Source organism: Oncorhynchus clarkii, chromosome 13 (assembly GCF_045791955.1).
Source record: "Oncorhynchus clarkii lewisi isolate Uvic-CL-2024 chromosome 13, UVic_Ocla_1.0, whole genome shotgun sequence".
NCBI classification, from domain to species: domain Eukaryota; kingdom Metazoa; phylum Chordata; class Actinopteri; order Salmoniformes; family Salmonidae; genus Oncorhynchus; species Oncorhynchus clarkii.
The window spans coordinates 15,528,482-15,552,059 of NC_092159.1; the positions used below are offsets into that span (position 1 = coordinate 15,528,482).

The 23,578-nt window shown below is 42.3% G+C and overlaps 2 protein-coding genes across 5 annotated transcripts in view; both read left to right on the top strand.

The window, feature by feature from the left end:
- The window catches only part of LOC139424482 (neuronal-specific septin-3-like), a 28,406-nt gene extending 5,686 nt beyond the window's left edge, over nt 1-22,720 (top strand). For all 4 annotated transcript variants that reach the window (XM_071176367.1, XM_071176368.1, XM_071176370.1 and 1 more), the window contains 9 exons: nt 9,418-9,681; nt 9,902-10,030; nt 10,856-10,937; nt 11,234-11,371; nt 12,054-12,171; nt 18,275-18,370; nt 18,766-18,862; nt 20,550-20,601; nt 20,772-22,720. In XM_071176367.1, the coding sequence (XP_071032468.1) occupies nt 9,418-9,681; nt 9,902-10,030; nt 10,856-10,937; nt 11,234-11,371; nt 12,054-12,171; nt 18,275-18,370; nt 18,766-18,862; nt 20,550-20,601; nt 20,772-20,901 (1,106 nt within the window). In that variant the 3' untranslated portion in view covers nt 20,902-22,720. The remainder of the gene's footprint in view (nt 1-9,417; nt 9,682-9,901; nt 10,031-10,855; nt 10,938-11,233; nt 11,372-12,053; nt 12,172-18,274; nt 18,371-18,765; nt 18,863-20,549; nt 20,602-20,771) is intronic.
- LOC139424506 (myb/SANT-like DNA-binding domain-containing protein 4) overlaps nt 1-23,578 on the top strand; it is a 1,073,247-nt gene that overhangs the window by 543,903 nt on the left and 505,766 nt on the right. The window lies entirely within an intron of this gene.

The following is a 23,578-nucleotide window of genomic DNA, read 5'->3' on the forward strand; positions in this document are numbered from 1 at the left end:
AAGGTCAGTCAATCCGGAAAATCTCAAGAACTTTTAAAGTTTCTTCAAGTGCAGTCGCAAAAACCATCAAGCGCTATGATTAAACTGGCTCTCATGAGGACCTTCATGGTGGAATTGCTGCAAAGAAATAACTACTGAAGGACACCAATAAGAAGAAGAGACTTGCTTAGGCCAAGAAACAATAGCAATGGGCATTAGACTGATGGAAATCTGTCCTTTAGTCTGATGAGTCCAAATTTGAGACTTTTTGTTCCAACTACCGTGTCTTTGTGAGACGCAGAGTGGGTGAACGGATGATCTCTGCATGTGTGGTTCCCACCGTGAAGCATAGAGGAGGAGGTGTGATGGTGTGGGGGTGCTTTGCTGGTGACACTGTCTGAGATTTGTTTAGAATTCATGGCACACTTAACCAACATGGCTACGACAGCATTCTGCAGCGATACGCCATCCCATCTGGTTTGCGCTTAGTGGGACTATCATTGTTTTTTTAAAGGACAATGGCCCAACACAACTCCAGGCTGTTTAAGTGCTATTTGACCAAGAAGGAGAGTGATGGAGTGTTGCATCAGATGAAACGGGCTCCACAATCATCGACCTCAACCCAATTGAGATGGTTTGGGATGAGTTGGACCGCAGAGTGAAGGAAAAGCAGCCAACAAGTGCTCAGCATATGTGGGAACTTCTTCAAGACTGTTGGAAAAGCATTCCAGGTGAATCTGGTTGAGAGAATGCCAAAAGTGTGCAAAGCTGTCATCAAGGGAAAATAAACTTTGAAGAATATAAAATATATTTTCATTTGTTGAACACTTTTTTGGTTACTATAGTGAAAAAAAGTATTTTATCCCCTGCTGATTTTGTACGTTTGCCCACGAACAAAGAAATGATCAGTCTATAATTGTAATGGTAGGTTTATTTGAACAGTGTGAGACAGAATAACAACAAAAACATCCAGAAAAACGCATGTCAAAAATGTTAGAAATTGATTTGCATTTTAATGAGGGAAATAAGTATTTGACCCCCTCTCAATCAGAAAGATTTCTGGTTCCCAGGTGTCTTTTATACAGGTAACGAGCTGAGATTAGGAGCACACTCTTAAAGGGAGTGCTCCTAATCTCAGTTTGTTACCTGTATAAAATATACCTGTCCACAGATGCAATCAATCAGATTCCAAACTCTCCACCATGGCCAAGACCAAAGAGCTCTCCAAGGATGTCAGGGACAAGATTGTAGACCTACACAAGGCTGGAATGGGCTACAAGACCATCGCCAAGCAGCTTGGTGAGAAGGTGACAGCAGTTGGTGCGATTATTCGGAAATGGAAGAAACACAAAATAACTGGCAATCGGCCTGGGGGCTCCATGCATGAGAATGGTGAGGAATCAGCCCAGAACTACACGAGAGGATCTTGTCAATGATCTCAAGGCAGCTGGGACCATAGACACCAAGAAAACAATTGGTAACACACTACGCCGTGAAGGATTGAAATCCTGCAGCACCCGCAAAGTCTCCCTGCTCAAGAAAGTGCATATAAATACCCGTCTGAAGTTTGCCAATGAACATCTGAATGATTCAGAGGACAACTGGGTGAAAGTGTTGTGGTCAGATGAGACCAAAATGGAGCTCTTTGGCATCAACTCAACCCGCTGTGTTTTGAGGAGGAGGAATGCTGCCTATGACCCCAAGAACACCACCCCCCCCCGTCAAACATGGAGATGGAAACATTATGCTTTGGGGGTGTTTTTTTTGCTAAGTGGACAGGACAACTTCACCGCATCAAAGGGACGATGGACGGGGCCATGTACCGTCAAATCTTGGGTGAGAACCTCCTTCCCTCAGCCAGGGCATTGAAACTGGGTCGTGGATGGGTATTCCAGCATGACAATCACCCAAAACACACGGCAAAGGCAACAAAGGAGTGGCTCAAGAAGAAGCACATTAAGGTCCTGGAGTGGCCTAGCCAGTCTCCAGACCTTAATCCCATAGAAAATATGTGGAGGGAATTGCCAAACGTCAGCCTCGAAACCTTAATGACTTGGAGAAGATCTGCAAAGAGGAGTGGGACAAAATCCCTCCTGAGATGTGTGCAAACCTGGTGGCCAACTACAAGAAACGTCTGACCTCTGTGATTGCCAACAAGGGTTTTGCCACCAAGTACTAAGTCATGTTTTGTGCAGAGGGGTCAAATACTTGTTTCCCTCATTAAAATGCAAATCAATTTATAACATTTTTGACATGCGTTTTTCTGGATTGTTTTGTTATTCTGTCTCTCACTGTTCAAATAAACCTACCATTCTTTGTCAGTGGCAAACGTACAAAATCAGCAGGGGATCAAATACTTTTTCCCTCACTGTACATGATTCCATATGTGTTATTTCATAGTTGTGATGTCTTCACAATTTGTCTACAGTGTCGAAAATAGTACAAAAAATAGAGAAAAACCCTTGAATGAGTAGGTGTGTCCAAGCTTTTGACTGGTACTGTATGTCAAGGCTTATGGATGATCTCATACTCATACACAGAAGCAGCTACATTTGTCTGGCCTGGAGTGTCCTAGGCTCAAATTGCGCATGCATAGCCATATGTCTGTTTTCATCGCCATCTGTTGTACAGTAGTGCACTATTTACTGTGGTAAACCAGTCTGCCACAGGTATCATTCTCTTTACAGTGTCTTCAGAAATGTGCCATACCTGTTCATTTATTCCACATTTTGTTGTGTTACAGTCTAAATTCAAAATTGATTAAATATTTTAAAGTCTCACTCATCTACACACAATAGCCCATATTGACAAAGTAAAAATATGTCTTTCAAAATGTTTGCAAATGTATTAAAAATGAAATAAATATCTAATTTACGTAAGTATTGACACCCCTGGGTGTTAGAATCACCTTTGGGAGCGATTACAGCTGTGAGTCTTTCTGGGTAAGTCTCTTAAGAGCTTTGCACACCTGGATTTCACAATATTTGCACTAGAGGTTGACCGATTAATCGGCATGGGCAATTAATTAGGGCCGATCTCAAGGTTTCATAACAATCGGTAATTCGCATTTTTGGATGCCGATTATGGCCGATTACATTGCAATCCACGATGAAACTGTTTCGCAAGTGAAGCAAGGAGCCAAGGTAAGTTGCTAGCTAGCATTAAACTTGTCTTATAAAAAACAATCAATCTTCACATAATCACTAGTTAACTACACATGGTTGATGATATTACTAGGCTAACTAGCTAGTTCTGCGTTGCATATAATCAATGCGGTGGCTTTTAATTCATCATCGAATCACAGCCTACTTCGCCAAACGGGTGATGATTTAACAAGCGTATTCGCAAATAAAGCACTATCGTTGCACCAATGTACCTAACCATAAACATAAATGCCTTTCTTAAAATCAATACACAGAAGTATATTTTTTTAAACCTGCATATTTAGTTTAGAAATCATTTAGAAATTCATGTTAGCAGGCAATATTCACTAGGGAAATTGTGTCACTACTCTTGCGTTCAGTGCAAGCAGAGTCAGGGTATATGCAACAGTTTGGGCTGCCTGGCTCGTTGCGAACTAATTTGCCAGAATTTTACATAATTATGACATAACATTGAAGGCTGTGCAATGTAACAGCAATATTTAGACTTAATTATTTCACTGAAATAATAAACATTTTATTTACAAAATGATAGTTTCCGAATTTGACCAAATTATGACAGTAGGCTCATATTTCTGTGTTTATTATATTATAATTAAGTCTATGATTTGATATTTGAAAGCGCAGTCTGACTGAGTGGTGGTAGGCAGCAGCAGGCTTGTAAGCATTCATTCAAACTTTACTGCGTTTGCCAACAGCTCTTTGCAATGCTTGAAGCACAGCGCTGTTTATGACTTCATGTCACGCCCTGGTCTTAGTATTTATGTTTTCTTTATTATTTTGGTTAGGCCAGGGTGTGACATGGGTTTATTATGTGGTGTGTTTTGTCTTGGGGGTTTTGTAGGTATTGGGATTGTGGTATAGTGGGGTTATCTAGAATAGTCTATGGCTGTCTGGAGTGGTTCTCAATCAGAGGCAGGTGTTTATCGTTGTCTCTGATTGGGAACCATATTTAGGCAGCCATATTCTTTGAGTGTTTCATGGGTGATTGTTCCTGCCTCAGTGTTTGTTTGCACCAGATATAAGCTGTTTAGGTTTTCACGTTACGTTTATTGTTTTGTATGGTTCATGTTTATATTTTATTAAACATGTATCAAAATAACCACACTGCATTTTGGTCCGCCTCTCCTTCGACGGAAGAAAGCCGTAACACTTCAAGCCTATCAACTCCTGAGATTAGGCTGGCAATACTAATACTAAAGTGCCTATAAGAACATCCAATAGTCAAAGGTGTATATACATATAGTATAGAGAGAAATAGTTGACACGTCATAATTCCTATAATAACTACAACCTAAAACTTCTTAACTGGGAATATTGAACCACCAGCTTTCATATGTTCTGAGAAAGGAACTTAAACGTTAGCTTTTTACATGGCACATGTTACTTTTTACTTTCTTCTTCAACACTGTGTTTTTGCATTATTTTAACCAAATTAAGCATGTTTCATTATTGATTTGAGACTAAATAGATTTTATGTATTTTAAGTTAAAATAAAAGTGTTCATTGTTCATTCAGTATTGTTGTAATTGTCATATATATATATATAAAAATCAGCCGATTAATCAGTATCAGCTTTTTTTGATCCTTCAATAATCAGTATCGGTATCGGCGTTGAAAAATCATAATCGGTCGACCTCTAATTTGCACATTATCCTTTAAAAAAATCTTCAAGCCATTTTCAAGTCTTGCCATAGATTTTCAAGCCACTTTAAGTCAAAACTGCCACTCAGGAACATTTAATGTCATCTTGGTCAGCAAGTCCAGTGTATATTTATGTTTTAGGTTATTGTCCTGCTGAAAGGTGAATTTGTCTCCCAGTGTTTGTTGGAAAGCAGACTGAACCTGGTTTTCCTCTAGGATTTTGCCTGTGCTTAGCTCTATTCCATTTCTTTATATCGGTAAACCAGAGTAGTGGAACAAAGGTATGGGACGGTAGGCAGGCTTAGAGTCAGGGCAGGCAGAAAGGTCAAAACCGGGAAAACTAGGAAATGGGCACTATGGACAAGACAGGAGCAAGGGGAAAAACAGGAGACAAAGGGCTGTGAGACATGTTTAACTCTGGACACTTGAAAGGTAGGATGTATACGAAGGGTCCAGGGCAACAGAAGACGAACAGCAGAGGGGCTAATGATTTTGGAGATGGGAAACGGGCCGATAAACTGGGGGAAGAGTTTGCAGGATTCCACCCGGAGGGGCAGATCCCAGGTGGACAGCCATACCTTCTGCCCGAGATGATACCGGGGAGCCGGGGTCCGGTGGCGATCCGCTTGTCTTCGATACCTGGAGGTGGTCTTGAGGATGGCCGACCGGCCGCCCCAAACATTTGGGCATAAGGTATGCCAACCTCCTTCAGCTGGGAACGGACCTGTTTCCCTATTCTCCAGCTGTGTGCCGTTACCAGGCACGAGGTGGGAAGGATGGTCTCCGGCTCCGGGGTAATAGCCGTGGGGCTATAACGGCGAGACAGTGCATCCGGCTTGACATTCTTGGATCCTGGCCGATATGAGAGGGAGAAGTTGAACTGTGTGAACAGCAGGGCCCATTTAGCTTGCCTGTAGTTGAGGCATTTGGAGGTGCAGAGATACTCCAGATTTTTGTGGTCGGTCCATATGATGAACGGGTGTTTCGCTCCTTCCAGCCAGTGCTTCCATTCCTCCAACGCTATCTTCACTGCGAGAAGCTCACGATTTCCTACACTGTAGTTTTTCTTTGTGGCGTTGAGGCGATGGGAGAAGGCGTGGGGATGTAGCTTCAGTTCCAGGGCAGAACGCTGGGACGGGACCGCCCCCACTCCTACATCAGACACATGGGCCTCCACCACAAACTGACGGGAAGGGTCAGGATGATCCAGGATGGGAGCAGCGGTATTTGAGGTTCTGGAATGCCCGGTCAGCAGCAGGGGACCACGTGAACGGAACCTTGGAAGATGTGAGTGCTGACAGGGGGGAAACCAGGGTGCTGTATCCCGGATGAAGCGGCGATAGAAGTTGACGAACCCCAGGAAATGTTGTAGCTGCACCCTGGACAAAGGCTGGGACCAATCCACCACCTCCCTCACCTTCCTGGGATCCATCTGAACACTCCCAGCACAGATGATGTACCCCATAAAGGGGATGGTGGAGTGATGGAACTCCCATTTCTCTGCCTTAACAAACAACTGGTTCTCCAGGAGGCATTGAAGAACCTATCGGACGTGAAGCACATGTTCTTGGGGGGAGCGGGAGAAGATGAGGATGTCATCAATGTAGATGAAGACGAACTGGTTCAACATGTCGCGGAGAACATCATTTACCAGAGTCTGGAACACAGCAGGGGCGTTGGTGAGGCCAAATGGCGTGACCAAATACTCGTAGTGGCCGTTGGCCGTGTTGAAGGTGGTCTTCCACTCATCCCCCTCCCGTATCAGCACCAGGTGGTAGACCGAGGAGGCCGAGGAGATGAGTGGTAGCGGGTAGTGGTTCTTCACCGTTATGTCATTGAGTCCCCGGTAGTCAATGCACAGGTGCAGGCTATTGTCCCTCTTCTCCACGAAGAAGAACCCTGTGCCGGCGGGAGAGGACGAAGGATGTATAAATCATGCAGTTAGGGAGTCTCCAATGTAGGTGTCCATGGCCTTGGTCTCCGGGCCTGACAGCGAGTACAGTCGTCCCCGGGGAGCAGTGGTGTTAGTGAGAAGGTCAATCCCGCAGTCATATGGTCGGTGCGGCGGAAGCGAAGTGTCTCGAGCCTTGTTGAACACCTCCCGAAGGTCCTTGTACTCCGCTGGAATGGCAGAGATGTCCGGGGCACCTTCCAAGCTCCCAGGAAGACGTCCCGGGGCATGTTGCGCTGACTTCACACACTGGTCGTGGTAAAACAGACTCCAGCCCATGATGGCACCAGTAGACCAGTTGATGAGGGGATTGTGTCGCTGAAGCCAGGAGAATCCCAAAACCACGGGACTCTGAGGAGACTTGATGAGCAGAAATTGAATAGTCTCGCTGTGATTCCCTGACACCCGTAGGTTGATGAGAATGGTAATATGAGTGACCTGGCCTATAGAGCGCCCGTCTAGCGCTCTAACGTCCATGGGAGTGGAGAGAGGCTGAGTGGGGATGTTCAGCTCGGAAGCCAGGGTAGCGTCCAAAAAGCTTTCATCGGCCCCAGAGTTAATGAGGACCCATAGAGATTTAGACTGGTTTCCCCACAGCAGAATGGCATAAAAAGGGGTGTGAGCAAGAGAGGCAGGAAAGTTCTCCATATATCCCACCAGACTACTCACTCCTACCAGTGAGCCTGTTTTTTTTAAAGGACAAGAGGATACAAAATGACCAAGAGTCCCGCAATACAGACAACTCTTCGTGTTGATCCTGTATTGCCGTTCCGCTGGCGATAGCCCAGCTCTACCTAGTTGCATAGGATCGGGAAGCGGTGACTCAGCCATCTTTGGCGACTCTCGGGGAAGGTCGGGAAGCTTCTGGTTCTCTCTGCAATGGGATCGTTGGGGACTTCCGGGTGACTCAGAGGCAAGGTGGAATCCCTGGACGTGCAAGTCTAATTTCCTATGCCTTCGTCATTCCAGTAGTCGTCCATTGATTTGGATGGTCAAAGCATTAAGGGAATCAAGATCCGTAGGTAACTCCCGAGCTGCAAGCTTGTCCTTGGAACATATCGAACAGTGCTTCTTGGTTCCAAGCACTCTCCACTGCCAACGTGCAGAACTCCACCGCATAGTCTGCCACACTGCGGGAGTCCTGCCGAAGCTGGATCAGCTTCCGGGCAGCTTCTTTCCCAGAGAACGGGGCGTAAAAAACCTTTATCTCTCCCACAAACCCCTCTAGACTAACGCATAGGGCCGGCTGCTGTTCCCATACAGCAGTAACCCAGATGAGAGCCCTTCCGGACATCAGCGTGATGAGATAGGCTATCTTGGAGCAATCCAAGGGGAAGGAGGAGGGCTGAAGCTAGAAAACGAGGGCACACTGAGCTAGAAATACCGACAAGTGCTCGGCTCTCCATTGAAGCGTTCCGGGGGAGGTAAGCGGGGCTCCCGAGAAGGTGGAGTGACACATTGGACGGCGCTGCTAGCAGCTGGGTTACTGAGGGGCTGTGGGGTTACCACCATGGTAGGCTGCCTCCCAGACAAACCGCGGAATTGCTCCAGCAAAATGTCTGATGCCCAGTCATGGCGTTCAGCCAGCAGTTTGAGGAACTGCTTCGTTCTGCCACGAAGCAGTTCCTCATGCCTCCCAATGGTGGCTCCTTGGGAGGAGATGGTGTCGCAGGCAGAAAACTAGGAAACAGGCACTATAGACAGGACAGGAGCAAGGGTAAAAACGCTGGTAGGTCTGAATGAACAAAACGAACTGGCAACAGACAAATAGAGAACTTAAGTATAAATACACAGGGGAAAATGGGGAAGATGGGTGACACCTGGAGGGGGTTGGAGACAATCACAAAGACAGGTGAAACAGATCAGGGTGTGACAGATGACAAGCATACCGATAACATGATGCAGCCACCATCATGCTTAAAAATATGAAGAGAGGTACTCAGTGATGTGTTGTGTTGGATTTGCCCCAAACATAAAGCTTTGTATTCAGGAGATAAAGTTAATTTCTTCCTTCTTTTCACTCTCATTTAAGTTAGTATTGTGGAGTAACTACAATGTTGTTGATCCATCCTCAGTTTTCTCATATCACAGCCATTAAAATCTGTAACTGTTTTAAAGTCACCATTGGCCTCATGGTGAAATCCGTGAGAGGTTTCCTTCCTTTCTGGCAACTGAGTTAGAAAGAATGCCTGTGTCTTTGTTGTGCCTGGGTGTATTAATTCACCATCACTACCTGACTGAGGCACCTTACAGATAATTATATGTGTAGAGTACAGAGATGAGGTAGTCATTCAAATGTTAAACACTATTTAATGTTAAACACTATTATTGCAGACAGAGTGAGTCCATGCAACTTATTATATGACTAGTTAAGTATATTTTTACTACAGAACTTATTTAAGCTTGCCGCAACAAAGGGGTTGGTTACTTATTGACTCAAAACATTTCAGCTTTTCATTTTTAATAAATGTATAAACATGTCTAAAAACATAATTCCACTTTGACATAATGGGATATTAGGTGTAGGCCAGTGACACAACATCTCAATTGAATTATTTTTAAATTCAGGCTGTAACACAATGATATGTGGAAAAAGTCAAGGGGTATGAATAATTTCTGAAGGTACTGTACAGTATATAGCCCAATGAAATAGTCCTAATAAAATCATATTTTACCCTCCAGACATGTCAGAGTCCATTGTTCCCCCTGAAGTGAGACCCAAACCTGCTGTCCCTGCCAAGCCCCCTCATGTGGCAGCACCATCCCCCACAGCACCCCATGGACCATCAGGGCTAGGTGGCGGGGTCGGGGTTGATCGAGTTCCAGGGTTGGGACACTCTGGCGGTGGATCCACGTTGCTGGGATACATTGGGATTGACACGATCATCGAGCAGATGAGGAAGAAGACCATGAAAGCTGGTTTTGACTTCAATATTATGATAGTGGGTAAGTAAGGAAGGACAGCCTCTTCTGTTTGTGTCTGGTATGATTGATAAATGTAGTGTCTTTCTGAAGAGTAGGTGAACCCATGGTGTGCTAGCAAACACAGAGACATGAAACATGAAATGAAGTCGCCTCTCCCTTGTTCTGTCTCTCCCTTGTTCTGTCTCTCTTCCTCAACAACATCATGCCTCAAACCATGCTCTCCCTCCACCCTCTCTCTCAGGTCACAGCGGGCTGGGGAAGTCAACGCTGGTGAACACGCTGTTCAAGTCCCAGGTCAGCAGGTGGAGCTCAGGATGGGGCAGCGAGCATAAGATCCCCAAGACAGTGGAGATCAAGGCTGTGTCCCACGGTGAGAGAGACATTTATGTGTGTGTGTGTGAGCAAGAGAGAGAGGGATAGAGTGTGTGTGTGTGTGTGTGTGTGTGTGTGTGTGTGTGTGTGTGTGTGTGTGTGTGTGTGTGTGTGTGTGTGTGTGTGTGTGTGTGTGTGTGTGTGTGTGTGTGTGTGTGTGTGTGTGTGTGTGTGTGTGTGTGTGTGTGTGTGTGCGCGTGTGAGCAAGAGAGAGGGATAGAGTGTGTGTGTGTGTGTGTGTGCGTGTGTGCGTGTGAGCAAGAGAGAGAGGGATAGAGTGTGTGCGTGAGAGTGTTTGTGTTTAAGTATGTGTGTATCTTCTACTGTTGATATTTGATTAGAGCTGTCATTTGTTTGGTTCGGTTGTTTGGTTAGCTTTCAGAGGCAAATTTATGTTATAATGTTGTGGTGATGGCATTTATAACCATACACTAGGTTGTGTTGACTGCAGGGGCTGCAGTGTTGCACTGCCATGCGCAGAGCCGCAGGCTTCGAAAGACTTGACAGAATATGCCCTGAGGTGTCTTAGACTGGCACAGCTGGCATGTGCCGCCCACCTGGCATCCCAGACAGACACAGAGGCAGAGAAGAGCTTCCGTCTTTTTCTGTCTGGCCAAAAACACTGTACTGCTAGCTTTACTTCTGCATCGTTGCACATTTGTCATCCTCACTGACATCAAAGAAAAATCCCCATCTACGAGACAAGGACAAAACGCACATATAATTTATTGACTGGTTACGTGTTTAACTTTTTGTCACTTGATTTTGGCAAAAGTACTTACAGTGTGAATGTTGTATTGAATGTGGTAATTGAATGTTGCAGTGATCGAGGAGGGCGGAGTGAAGATGAAGTTGACAGTAATCGACACCCCGGGTTTTGGTGATCAGATCAACAATGAAAACTGGTGAGTATGTGGGAAGAATGTTCATTATTGTGCGCTTACACACAGTCTATGTTTTGTTTGGGGTCACTACATTTTTCAATTAGTTAAGCACAATGGCATGCGTAGGATTTAGATTCAACCGTGCATATGATTCAGATAGGAATATAACTGCCAAACTATACAACTGCCAAACTATGTACATAGTGTACATTCTCCTTATCCTGACCGTACACCCAACTACCCACCATGGCTATAATGGTTTTGTGTGTATTTATACTCTATATTCCTAACACCCACCATGTTCCACCCATCTTCAGCTGGGATCCCATCTCCAAGTACATCAACGAACAGTATGAGAAGTTCCTGAAGGAAGAGATCAATATTGCTCGAAAGAAGCGAATCCCTGACACCAGAGTTCACTGCTGCCTCTACTTCATCTCCCCAACGGGACACTCGTGAGTTAAAAATACATCATGTGATTCAGAAATAGAAATGTCCTAATTTAGAACATGCTCAAATGTATGCACGAGTTACAGCCACTTCCTGGTATCTCTCATTGACATCTGATTGGCGTTCACGTGCGCACGCATGCATGGAAGCTCACGCACACACACAGACTCTCTCTCAGTTCTCTCTCTCATTTCTAATGAGTTTACTTCCAGCTGTACTGACATTTAATTTGAGATCTAAACACATTCTTGAGCTCCATCACAACACAACCAGGCAACATGGTTCGCTCCAACAGATGAAGCCAACTCATCTGAACTGTGAAATTGCTCTTTACATAAACAGTTAGTCTTCTGTGTGCCATGTTCTTTTTCTTGCGTTGATCATTGCAACTAACGGGATGTTTTCTGTTAACGGGATGTTTTCTGTGCTGTCACCTACACCCAAGGACCTCGATCAGGGACAGAACTGTTGTTCAATGAGCCTGAATCTGTCCTAAAGTCGGGAGACAGACATAGAACTGTTCTGAAAAGACTGGGTTTTGGGTTGAAATTGGGAAGCTTTTGTAAAGATTTGTTCACTGCATGCAATCCTGGTTGTAGAATCACGAATGCATGCCAGCCTTGCTGTAAGATTGCTAATTGTTTCTATCCCAGCTGACAAGGTAATGTCTCTCTCTCTCTCTCTCAGTCTTCGACAGTTAGACATTGAGTTTATGAAGCACCTAAGTCGTGTGGTGAACATCATCCCCGTCATTGCCAAGTCTGACACCATGACCCCTGACGAGAAGAATGAGTTCAAACACAGGGTGAGGGATGAGATACCTTGACCCTTGACCTCGATGAACCCTAATACATGGCTGTTGACTTCTATGGCATCAAAGGAGACAACAGCCATGTATCAGGGAGAGACCTTTATGGATGATACTGTTTATGTGGAACTACAGTCTAGATCAGGGGTCTTCAACCAGGGACCCCAGCCAAGGCAAACCAGCAACCCAGGGAACCCCATCATAGCAAAAAAAAGATGTATCATCAGGTGAATGATAATGGCAAGAAGTAATCAACATTTTAAAATGAATATATTTGGTTGATAGTTTTTTTCCCCACATTATAATTGGAAGAGTGTAAAACAGAGGTCCCCAATCGTGAGCTACCAGTAGCTCACAGCCCAGTAGCTCGCCAAACAATTCTGAAAGTACGTGCAATTTTCAGGCATTCCACCGCAAACTGTCATAAACAAATCTCATAATTATCAGACATCGCAAGAGCTCTCAGCTACTATCTAATCAACATGGACATTATCCCGCCCCTGGTTAGCCACTATTGGGTTAAAAAGCCAAATCTGACACAATATCTGCCAATTCATTTCCAGCAATATTCCCCGTCTGTCTATGTGGTGCTCATGTTTGTTTATCACTGGGTTTAGCCAGTTATTGTGATAACCGTCTTGTTGGTTGACAGAAATACCTGTCCCAAAACCTTCTCAATTAAATGTTATCTGCAAAGTAAGCTTACCTGGCAGAAGTACTGTATATCATGAGCAAGTACAGTACCAGTCAAACGTTTGGACACACCTACTCATTCCAGGGTTTCATTTTATTTCAGGGTACAATTTTCTACATTGTAGAATAACAGTGAAGACATCAAAACTATGAAATAACACATATGGAATCATGTAGTAACCAAAAAGGTGTTAAACAATAGATGTTGTATTTTAGAATCTTCAAAGTAGCCACCCTTTGCCTTGATGACAGCTTTGCACACTCTTGGCATTCTCTCAACCAGCTTCACCTGGAATGCTTTTCCAACAGTCTTGAAGGAGTTCCCACATATGCTGAGCACTTGTTGGCTGCTTTTCCTTCACTCTGCGATACAACTCATCCCAAACCATCTCAATTGGGTTGAGGTTGGGTGATTGTGGAGGCCAGTTCTGATGCAGCAGGTCTGATGCAGCACTCCATCACTCTCCTTCTTGGTCAAATAGCCCTTACACAGCCTGGAGGTGTGTTGGGTCATTGTTCTGTTGTGAAAAAAAATCATAGACCCACTAAGTGCAAACTAGTTGGGATGACGTATCGCTGCAGAATGCTGTGGCAGCAATGCTGGTTGTGTGCCTTGAATTCTAAACTAATCACAGACAGTGTCGCCAGGAAAGCACCCCCACACCATCACACCTCCTCCTCAATGATTCATGGTGGGAACCACACATGCAGAGATCATCCATTCACCTACTCTGCGTCTCACAAAGACACAGCGGTTGGAACAAAAAATCTCAAATGTGGACTCATCAGACCAAAGGACAGATTTCCACCGGTCTAATGCCCATTACTCGTGTTTCTTGGCCCAAGCAAGTCTCTTCTTCTTATTGGTGTCCTTTAGTAGTGGTTTCTTTGCAGCAATTCGACTATGAAGGCCTGATTCACGCAGTCTCCTCTGAACAGTTGATGTTGAGATGTGTCTGTTACTTGAACTCTGTGAGGTGCAATCTGAGGGGCAGTTAGTTGCTGATTTCTGAGGTGCAGTTAACTCTAATGAACTTATCTTCTGCAGTAGAGGTAACTCTTGGTCTTCCTTTCCTGTGGCGGCCCTCATGAGAGCCAGTTTCATAGCGCTTGATGGTTTTTGCGACTGCACTTGAAGAAACTTTCGAAGTTCTTGAAATTTTCCGGATTGACTGACCTTCATGTCTTAAATGGGGCAGGTAGCCTAGTGGTTAGAGTGGTGGGTCAGTAACCGAAAGGTTGCTGGACCGAATCCCAGAGCTAACAAGGTAAAGATCTGTCATTCTGCCCCTGAACAAGGCAGTTAACCCACTGTTTCCTGGTAGGCTGTCATTGTAAATAAGAATGTGTTCTTAACTGACTTGCCTAGTTAAATAAAGGTTAAATAAAAAAAAGATTTAAAAAAAGGAAAAAAGTAATGATGGACTGTCGTCTCTCTTTGCTTATTTGACCTGTTCTTGCCATAATATGGACTTTTATTTTACTAAAAAGGGCTATCTTCTGTATACCAACCTGACCTTGTCACAACACAACTGATTGGCCCAAATGCATTAAGAAGGAAATTCCACAAATGAACTTTTAACAAGGCACACCTGTTAATTGAAATGTATTCCAGGTGACCTCATGAAGCTGGTTGAGAGAATGCCAAGAGTGTGCAAAGCTTTCATCAAGTCAAAGGGTGGTTACTTTGAAGAATCTCAAATATAAAATATATATGTTTTTGTTACTACATGATTCCATGTGTTATTTAATAATTTTGATGTCTTCACTATTATTCTACAATGTAGAAAATAGTAAAAATAAAGAAAAACCCTGGAATGAGTAGGTGTGTCCAAACTTTTGACTTCTACTGTATATTGACAGAAAACATAGAGCACTACTTTCTCTTGTACACTAAGGACCTGGGTAAGAGTTGCAGGGGAGAAGAGAAGAATGTGCCTATTTGAAAGCTAGAAAGAAATGAGTAGCTCGCGACTTTTCATTTTTTTTAATGCTAGAAAAGGTTGGAGAACCCTGGTGTAAAATCATAGCCTATTAGCTAAAAATGTAACTCCAAACACATTTTTTGATAGTAGTAGCTGTTTAGCTGGTTAAACAAAGGTTTGCCATTTGTGTCCATGTCAAGAAAGCTTAAGAACAGCCAGCGGCACTGCAACTGGTACTTGCGGGTGCTTTTTCAAAGCCTATGTCAGATCAAGTGAGTGTAATTAGCTCCAATGAGTGTAATTAGCTCAATATTAGGAGTTGAGAAATAATGTTGTCAAAGAAGATATTTTTATATTTTCTACTGTAGATATGTATTTAAAATAAAATAAAAATCTGTTTCGCTAACGATATTCATAAAAACATTGGAATAAAAGGGTTAGAAAATCACATTGTAGGATTTTTTATTTTTTTTATTTGCAAATTATGGTGGAAAATAAGTATTTGGTCACCTACAAACAAGCAAGATTTCTGGCTCTCACAGACCAGTAACTTCTTATTTAACCTCTAGCACTTAGTCATCCCGGATCCGGGATCGTGAATACAGCCTCAAGCTCATTACCATAACGCAACGTTAACTATTCATGAAAATCGCAAATTAAATTAAATAAATATGCTAGCTCTCAAGCTTAGCCTTTTGTTAACAACACTGTCATCTCAGATTTTCAAAATATGCTTCTCAACCATAGGAAAACAATAATTTGTGTAACAGTAGCTAGCTAGCGTAGCATTTAGCGTTAGCGTTAGCATTCAGCAGGCAACATTTTCACAAAAACCAGAAAAGCATCCAAATAAAATAATTTACCATTGAAGAACTTCAGATGTTTTCAATGAGGAGACTCTGTTAGATAGCAAATGTTCAGTTTTTCCTGAAAGATTATTTGTTTAGGAGAAATCGCTCCGTTTGGTGCGTTCAACGTTTGGCTACCAAAAAAACCCGAAAATCCAGTCATCAAAACACCGAACTTTTTTCCTAATTAACTCCATAATATCGACTGAAACATGGCAAACGTTGTTTAGAACCAATCCTCAGGGTGTTTTTCACATATCTCTTCGATGATATATTGTTCGTGGAAGTGTGCTTTCTCTCCTGAATCCCAGGAGAAAATGCCCGCACCTGAAGATTACGCACCAATTTAGACAAAGGACACCGGGCGGACCCCTGGAAAATGTAGTCTCTTATGGCCAATCTTCCAATGATATGCCTACAAATACGTCACAATGCTGCAGACATCTTGAAGAAACGACAGAAAGGGCAGGTTCGTTCGTGGTGCATTCACAGCCATATAAGGAGACAATGGAAAACAGAGCTTCAGAAATTCTGCTAATTTCCTGTTTGAAGTTTCATCTTGGTTTCGCCTGTAGCATGAGTTCTGTGGCACTCACAGATAATATCTTTGCAGTTTTGGAAACGTCAGACTGTTTTCTTCCCAAAGCTGTCAATTATATGCATAGTCGAGCATCTTCTCGTGACAAAATATTGCGCTTAAAACCTGCATGTTTTTTTATCCAATAATGAAATAGCACCCCCATAGACTCAACGAGGCTCCTCTGTCCTCCACTCGTTACCTGTATTAATGACACCTGTTTGAACTTGTTATCAGTATAAAAGACACCTGTCCACAACTTCGAACCGTCACACTCCAAACTCCACTATGGCCAAGACCAAAGAGCTGTCAAAGGACACCAGAAACAAAATTGTAGACCTGCACCAGGCTGGGAAGACTGAATCTGCAATAGGTAAGCAGCTTGGTTTGAAGAAATCAACTGTGGGAGCAATTATTAGGAAATGGAAGACATACAAGACCACTGATAATCTCCCTCGATCTGGGGCTCCACACAAGATCTCACCCCGTGGGGTCAAAATGATCACAAGAACGGTGAGCAAAAATCCCAGAACCACTAGTGAATGACCTGCAGAGAGCTGGGACCAAAGTATCAAAGCCTACCATCAGCAAGGACATTGAAGATGAAACGTGGCTGGGTCTTTCAGCATGACAATGATCCCAAACACACCGCCCGGGCAACGAAGGAGTGGCTTCGTAAGAAGCATTTCAAGGTCCTGGAGTGGCCTAGCCAGTCTCCAGATCTCAACCCCATAGAAAATCTTTGGAGGAAGTTCAAAGTCTGTGTTGCCCAGCAACAGCCCCAAAACATCACTGCTCTAGAGGAGATATGCATGGAGGAATGGGCCAAATACCAGCAACAGTGTGTGAAAACCTTGTGAGGACTTACAGAAAACGTTTGACCTCTGTTATTGCCAACAATGGGTATATAACAAAGTATTGAGAAACTTTTGTTATTGACCAAATACTTATTTTCCACCATAATTTGCAAATAAATAAATAAAAAATCCTACAATGATTGATTTTCTGGATGTTTTTTTCTCATTTTGTCTGTCATAGTGTAGGTGTACCTATGATGAAAATTACAGGCCTCTCTCATCTTTTTAAGTGGGAGAACTTGCACAATTGGTGGCTGACTAAATACTTTTTTGCCCCACTGTATATATATATATATATATATATATATATATATATATATATACATACATACAGTGGGGTCTGAAATTATTTATACCCTTGTTAAAGATTAGCAAAAATTTGAAAGTAATACTTATTTTCCTCAAAAAGGTAGTGGTCAAAATGATTGACTCCCCTGTTTTCAATACTTTTTAATACCTCACCTTGTGAGGGTAATGGCACTGAGCCTTTTTCTAAAATGTTTTATAAGTTGGAGAACACATTGGAAGGGATCTTAAACCATTCCTCTATATAGAATCCTTCCGAATCCTTGATTTCCTTTGTCTGCACTTATGGACTGCCCTCTTCAATTCAAACCACAGGTTTTGAGTCCAGAGACTGAGGTTGCCATTGCAAAATTATGATTTTGTGGCCAATTAACCATTTCTTTGTGGATTTTGATGTTTTTGGCAAAAATGTCCTGGACCTGGGTAAAGTTATTGATGCTGTTGACCTTAACAAGGTCCCCTGGACCAGTGGAAGCAAAATAGCCCCATAACATCAAAGATCTTCCACCATATTTTACAGTGGGTATGGGGTTCTTTTCTGCTTATGCATTCTTTTGTAGACACCAAATCCAGCACTGGTGTGCGTGGCTAAAGAGCACTATTTTCATGTCATCTGTCTTAAGCACCAGTTCCAATCCAAGTACCAATGCTAGTGAGTAAACTCCAGGCGTTTAGATTTGTTGGATGACATGAAAATAGAGCTCTTTGGAGCTCTTTGGTATCTATATTTTCACGGACCCCCAGCTGTACTAGGGGCCGCGGACCCCAGGTTGAATATCCCTGGTCTAGATAGAAGTCATGGTAGAACTTGTTATGGATAACCAAGTCATGAGGGAACACATTATTCTAGTGCACATTAGGATATATAACCTCTGCCTCCTCTTCATCTCTTAGGTGAGGAAGGAGCTGGAGACGCATGGGATTGAGTACTACCCGCAGAATGAGTTTGATGATGATATGGAGGATAAGAATGAAAATGACAAGATTAGGGTAAGGGCCTCTGTTCCAATTTTTGAAATCCACGACCTTACATCCTACTGTAAAGGACTCAATCACTTCAATTGATTATGTCTCCCTAATACTCTTCCTCTCAAGTGGAATACATTTGTACTTCTCCCTCTTTTTCTCCCATGCCTCAATGGTATGAGCATGCAAAATAGCGATTGCCAAAATGATTATGCAATTCAAATATTGAAATTAATTTCATATGAATATCAGACTATTTCTCTTATTCTATCTTTCTGCTTCTTTGTCATTTTAGCTGTCTTTCTGACACCCCTCCTCAGAAGAATAATATCTCCTGACTCTGTCTATTGCACGGGATTTGTACATTTCTTATGGTTTCCTCGTCCAATTGAACCCTGTTTAAACGAGTCTGTTCACAGGAGACCATGCCCTTTGCAGTGGTGGGTAGCGACAAGGAGTTCCAAGTGAACGGCAAACGCATTCTGGGGAGGAAGACAGCCTGGGGTGTGGTAGAAGGTAGGTTTATTTATAACCTCAATATAATTAAAAAGGTCCAATATTAACCTCTCTAGGGTACGTGGGACGGTAGCGTTGAACCTCGTCAACAGCCAGTAAAACTGCAGGGCGCCAAATTCAAAAAAACAGAAATCCCATAATTAAAATTCCTCAAACATACATGCATTTTACACCATTTTAATCCAGCTACAGTGTCCGATTTCAAAAAGGCTTTACGACGAAAGCAAACCAAATGATTATTTTAGGTCAGAGCCAAGTCACAGAAAAACACAGCCATTTTTCCAGCCAAAGAGAGGAGTCACTACGGGCCTCCCAGGTGGCGCAGTGGTTAAGGGTGGTTAAAAGAGGAGTCACAAAAAGCAGAAATATAGATAGAATTAATCACTAACCTTTGATGATCTTCATCAGATGACACTCATAGGACTTCATGTTACACAATACAGGTATGTTTTGTTCGGTAAAGTTCATATTTATATCCAAAAATCTGAGTTTACATTGGTGCGTTACGTTGAGTAGTTCCAAAACATCCGGTGATTTTGCAGAGAGCCACATCAATTTACAGAAATACTCATAATAAACATTGCTAAAAGATACAACTGTTATGCATGGAATTTTAGATACACTTCTCCTTAATGCAACCGCTGTGTCAGATTTAAAAAAAACTTTACGGAAAAAGAACACCATGCTATAATCTGAGTACAGCGCTCAGCGACAAAAAACAACCCAAACAGATATCCGCCATGTTGTGTAGTCAACAGAAGTCAGAAATAGCATTATAAATATTCACTTAACCTTTGATGATCTTCATCAGAATGCACTCCCAGGAATCCCAGTTCCACAATAAATGTTTGTTTTGTTTGATAATGTCCATAATTTATGTCCAAATACCTCATTTTTGTTCGCGCGTTAAGTACACAATCCAAACTCACGACGCGCAATCACTAGGAGCAGACGAAAAGTCAAACAGTTCCATTACAGTCCGTAGAAACATGTCAAACGATGTATATAATCAATCTTTAGGATGTTTTTAACATAAATCTTCAATAATGTTCCAACCGGAGAATTCCTTTGTCTGTAGAATTGCAATGGAACAGAGCTCGCTCTCACGTGAACGCGCGAGACTGAGCTCGTGGCTCTCTGGCAGACCTTTGACTCATTCCCCTCTCATTCACCCCCACTTCACAGTAGAAGCATCAAACAAGGTTCTAAAGACTGTTAACATCTAGTGGAAGCCTTAGGAAGTGCAATATGACCCCATAGACACTGTGTATTCGATAGTCTAAGAGTTGAAAAACTAAAAACTTTAGATTTCCCACTTCCTGGTTAGATTTTTTCTCAGGTTTTTGCCTGCCATATGAGTTCTGTTATACTCACAGACATCATTCAAACAGTTTTAGAAACTTCAGAGTGTTTTCTATGCAAATCTAGTATGCATATTCTAGCTTTTATGGCTGAGTAGCAGGCAGTTTAATTTGGGCATGCTTTTCATCCAAAATTCCCAATGCTGCCCCCTACCCTAGAGAAGTTAATGCCAAGCGTATTATGTTGACCTTTCTCCTCAGAGAGGCAGAGGGAATGGATTTATGGAGGTTGTTATAATGTAGTTGGTCCCAGGCTCAGACATGTGAAGCAAATGTGATTTAGATTTTTTTATGCCAAATGGGTTCTTTCTTGTATTTTGTTGCAGTTGAAAATCCCAATCACTGCGAATTTGCTCTGCTACGAGATTTCCTCATCAGGTAAAGCAATCAATCGTACATTGATCTATCTTTTACTAATGCTTTATAGCTTTCCTATTCTTACAATACAATTACAGATGAGTCTCTTATGGCTTTGAAGTTGACTTTAGTGACCAAATCCAACTGTATGTAGCTATCAGCAAATGCCCGCCCTCCACTCTCCCTCCCAGGTCTCACCTGCAGGACCTGAAGGAAGTCACCCACAACATCCACTATGAAACCTACCGCGCCAGGAGACTCAACGACAACGGAGGTCTGCACCCCATCTCGGCCAACAACACTCAGGAGAGCAACCTTTAAATTTAGGACTAGGGATTAAGGAAAGAGAGAGATAAACAGAGAGATCAAAAGATATTGATCGACAAATCTATGTTGTGATATGAGCATCACTGCATGCTTTGGAGAACATTATAGATGTGGAATTCATTGTCACTCAAAATATCATGTTAGGAGAGCTTTCATTCCAAAACACGTCCTACGTCTCCCTTTCCTTCGCCCGCCGTCCTAAACCGCCCACACTCACATCCCAGTTACACCTGGGATTAAACTTTGATCCTGCAATCCAAAACAAGGCCAACCCCAGTGTTTGCATTTAGCATCGGCGCAATAAATGGTGGCCGCCACTGCAAATGTATTTTGTTATTTTTGTTATAATGTAGATGTGTAGATGTATGCCCCAGGAAGAACCCATCCGCCGCCCCCCGCAGGAAGAACCAAGGAAGACCCCATCCGCCACCCCCAGCTAAATCTGCAACCCAAAGAATTTTGGGATTGAAGGGAATTAATCAAATGAAGTACTTCAAATTCGAGGGAATTCCCTTTATTCATCAAAAATGGATTTCCTATTTCCGCTCACCTTGTGCTCTACTCATCCTTGCCCTGTAAGTATACAGTATGTTATGTAGCTGCCACTATAAGAATTGATTTTGTGCTGAAATACTTTATGAAGGGGCTGGTAAATGAGCACCTCAACTTCCACGGAAGCATTGTGACGTAAATATAAATTGACAAAGGGCTTTATTTATTTACAATATAGGTATTTTGTCACTTTATCTTTAAATTGCACAAAATATAGAAATCCCAGTCTGAAATGTTCTTTGCCATGCACAACTTTTGTGGGCTTTTTTGAAAGCTCTGATGTCAGTGACGTGTCAATTCCCTTTAACTCTTTAATGCCGGCTTTCCTTCTCTCTGCCACACGAGGGCAGCGCTTCCTTGCGCATACTCACCCTGTGACAGGAAATGATTTTACTCATAGACTTAGATAGATGTCTCTTTTTAGTCCTGTATCTATCTCTATAGTTTACTTCCCTCCCTCCTATTCACTCCCTCCACTTCATCTGGTGACCCATGCCTAGTACATGTTTACAACAAGTCCTCCATTACCAGAGTAATCCTTCCAAATATAACCGATCAGTTATGACATGGTAATGTTTACCAAGGTTTCTTAAGGAAATCACCCTTCGATAGAGCACAGGTATTCCAGAAGTAGCCTACAAGCAATTAAGTTTCACTATATTTATCAAACAATTCACTTTTGATCTAAACTGGGTTTCCCCGCAAAATTTTTATACAATCATTCAGCGTGTGTGTGTTTGTATGTGTGTGTGAGTGAGAAGTGACTCAATTTGGTGTCTAACGTTTGGAAATGTGTAGTTGTATATCATTAGTGTGGTATTAGTGATGACGTTTTTCAAGGAACAATTTAAATAATACAAAAAAACTACTTGTTTCTATACAATGTTTTTATGTGTGCATGTCAGGAAACGTCTCTCCTAGTCCTTCTGTCATTTCCATTTAAGGATATCCCCAGCTCGCATATCAATGCACAGTCATTTCAATACATTAACCATTTTTGACGTGGTGTGTACATCAACCAACCTCTAATAACAATGCATCACTAAAACTCCAGTAACTCAAATCATTCCACATCTCTTAAAAACAGCAGTGAAACTTTTGGCTGTGAATTTCCTGTTATCGTTTCATTTAAAACCCATTTTTCTTCAAAGTTGTTCTGATATGCTGAGATGTCATTTCAGTATTGCATTCATTATTTATATATTCATGTATTATTTATAGTAATTTATTGTTTATTTAATAAAAATACTTTTGCCATCTCTTGAGTAGTGTATTGACAAATTTTCTTATCTTAATTCATTCTTTATTATCTCTACTTGACAATAGTTCACATTTGGAAATACCGTACATTTTGTATTTACATACAGAGAGGGAAGGGTGCTCCCTACTGGTCCTCCTGTTTCAATACAATTTCAATGTATGAATCACAAATGGGTACATTTCCCCCTCCCAGGAACTATGGAGACAATTATGCTTGTAAATTAATCAGTGGTGTAGAGTACTGAAGTAAAACTACTTTAAAGTACTTCTTAAGTACTAAGAACTATTTATATTTTTACAACTTTTACTTTTACTCTACTACATTCCTAAAGAAAACAATGTACTTTTTACTCCATACAGTGCATTCGGAAAGTATTCAGACCACTTTACTTTTTTCACATTTTGTTACTTTACAGCCTTATTCTAAAATTTATTATATTTGGGGTTTTTCCCTCAAATGTACACACAATACCCCATAATGACAAAGGAAAAACAGGTTTTCAGATTTTTTTCAAACGTATTAAAAATACCAAACTGAAATATCACATTTACATAAGTATTCAGACCCTATACTCAGTACTTTGTTGAGCACCTTTGGCAGTGATTACAGCCATGAGTCTTGGGTAGCACACTACAAGTTTGGCACACCTGTATTTGGTGCGTTTCTCCCATTCTCTGCAGATCCTCTCAAGCTTTGCCAGGTTGGACTGGGAGCGTCGCTGCACAGCTATTTTCAGGTGTCTCCAGAGATGTTAGATCGGGTTCAAGTCCGGGCTCTGGATGGGCTACTCAAGGCTTGTCCAGAAGCTACTGCTGCATAGTCTTGGCTGTGTGCTTAGGGTCGTTGTCCTGTTGGAAG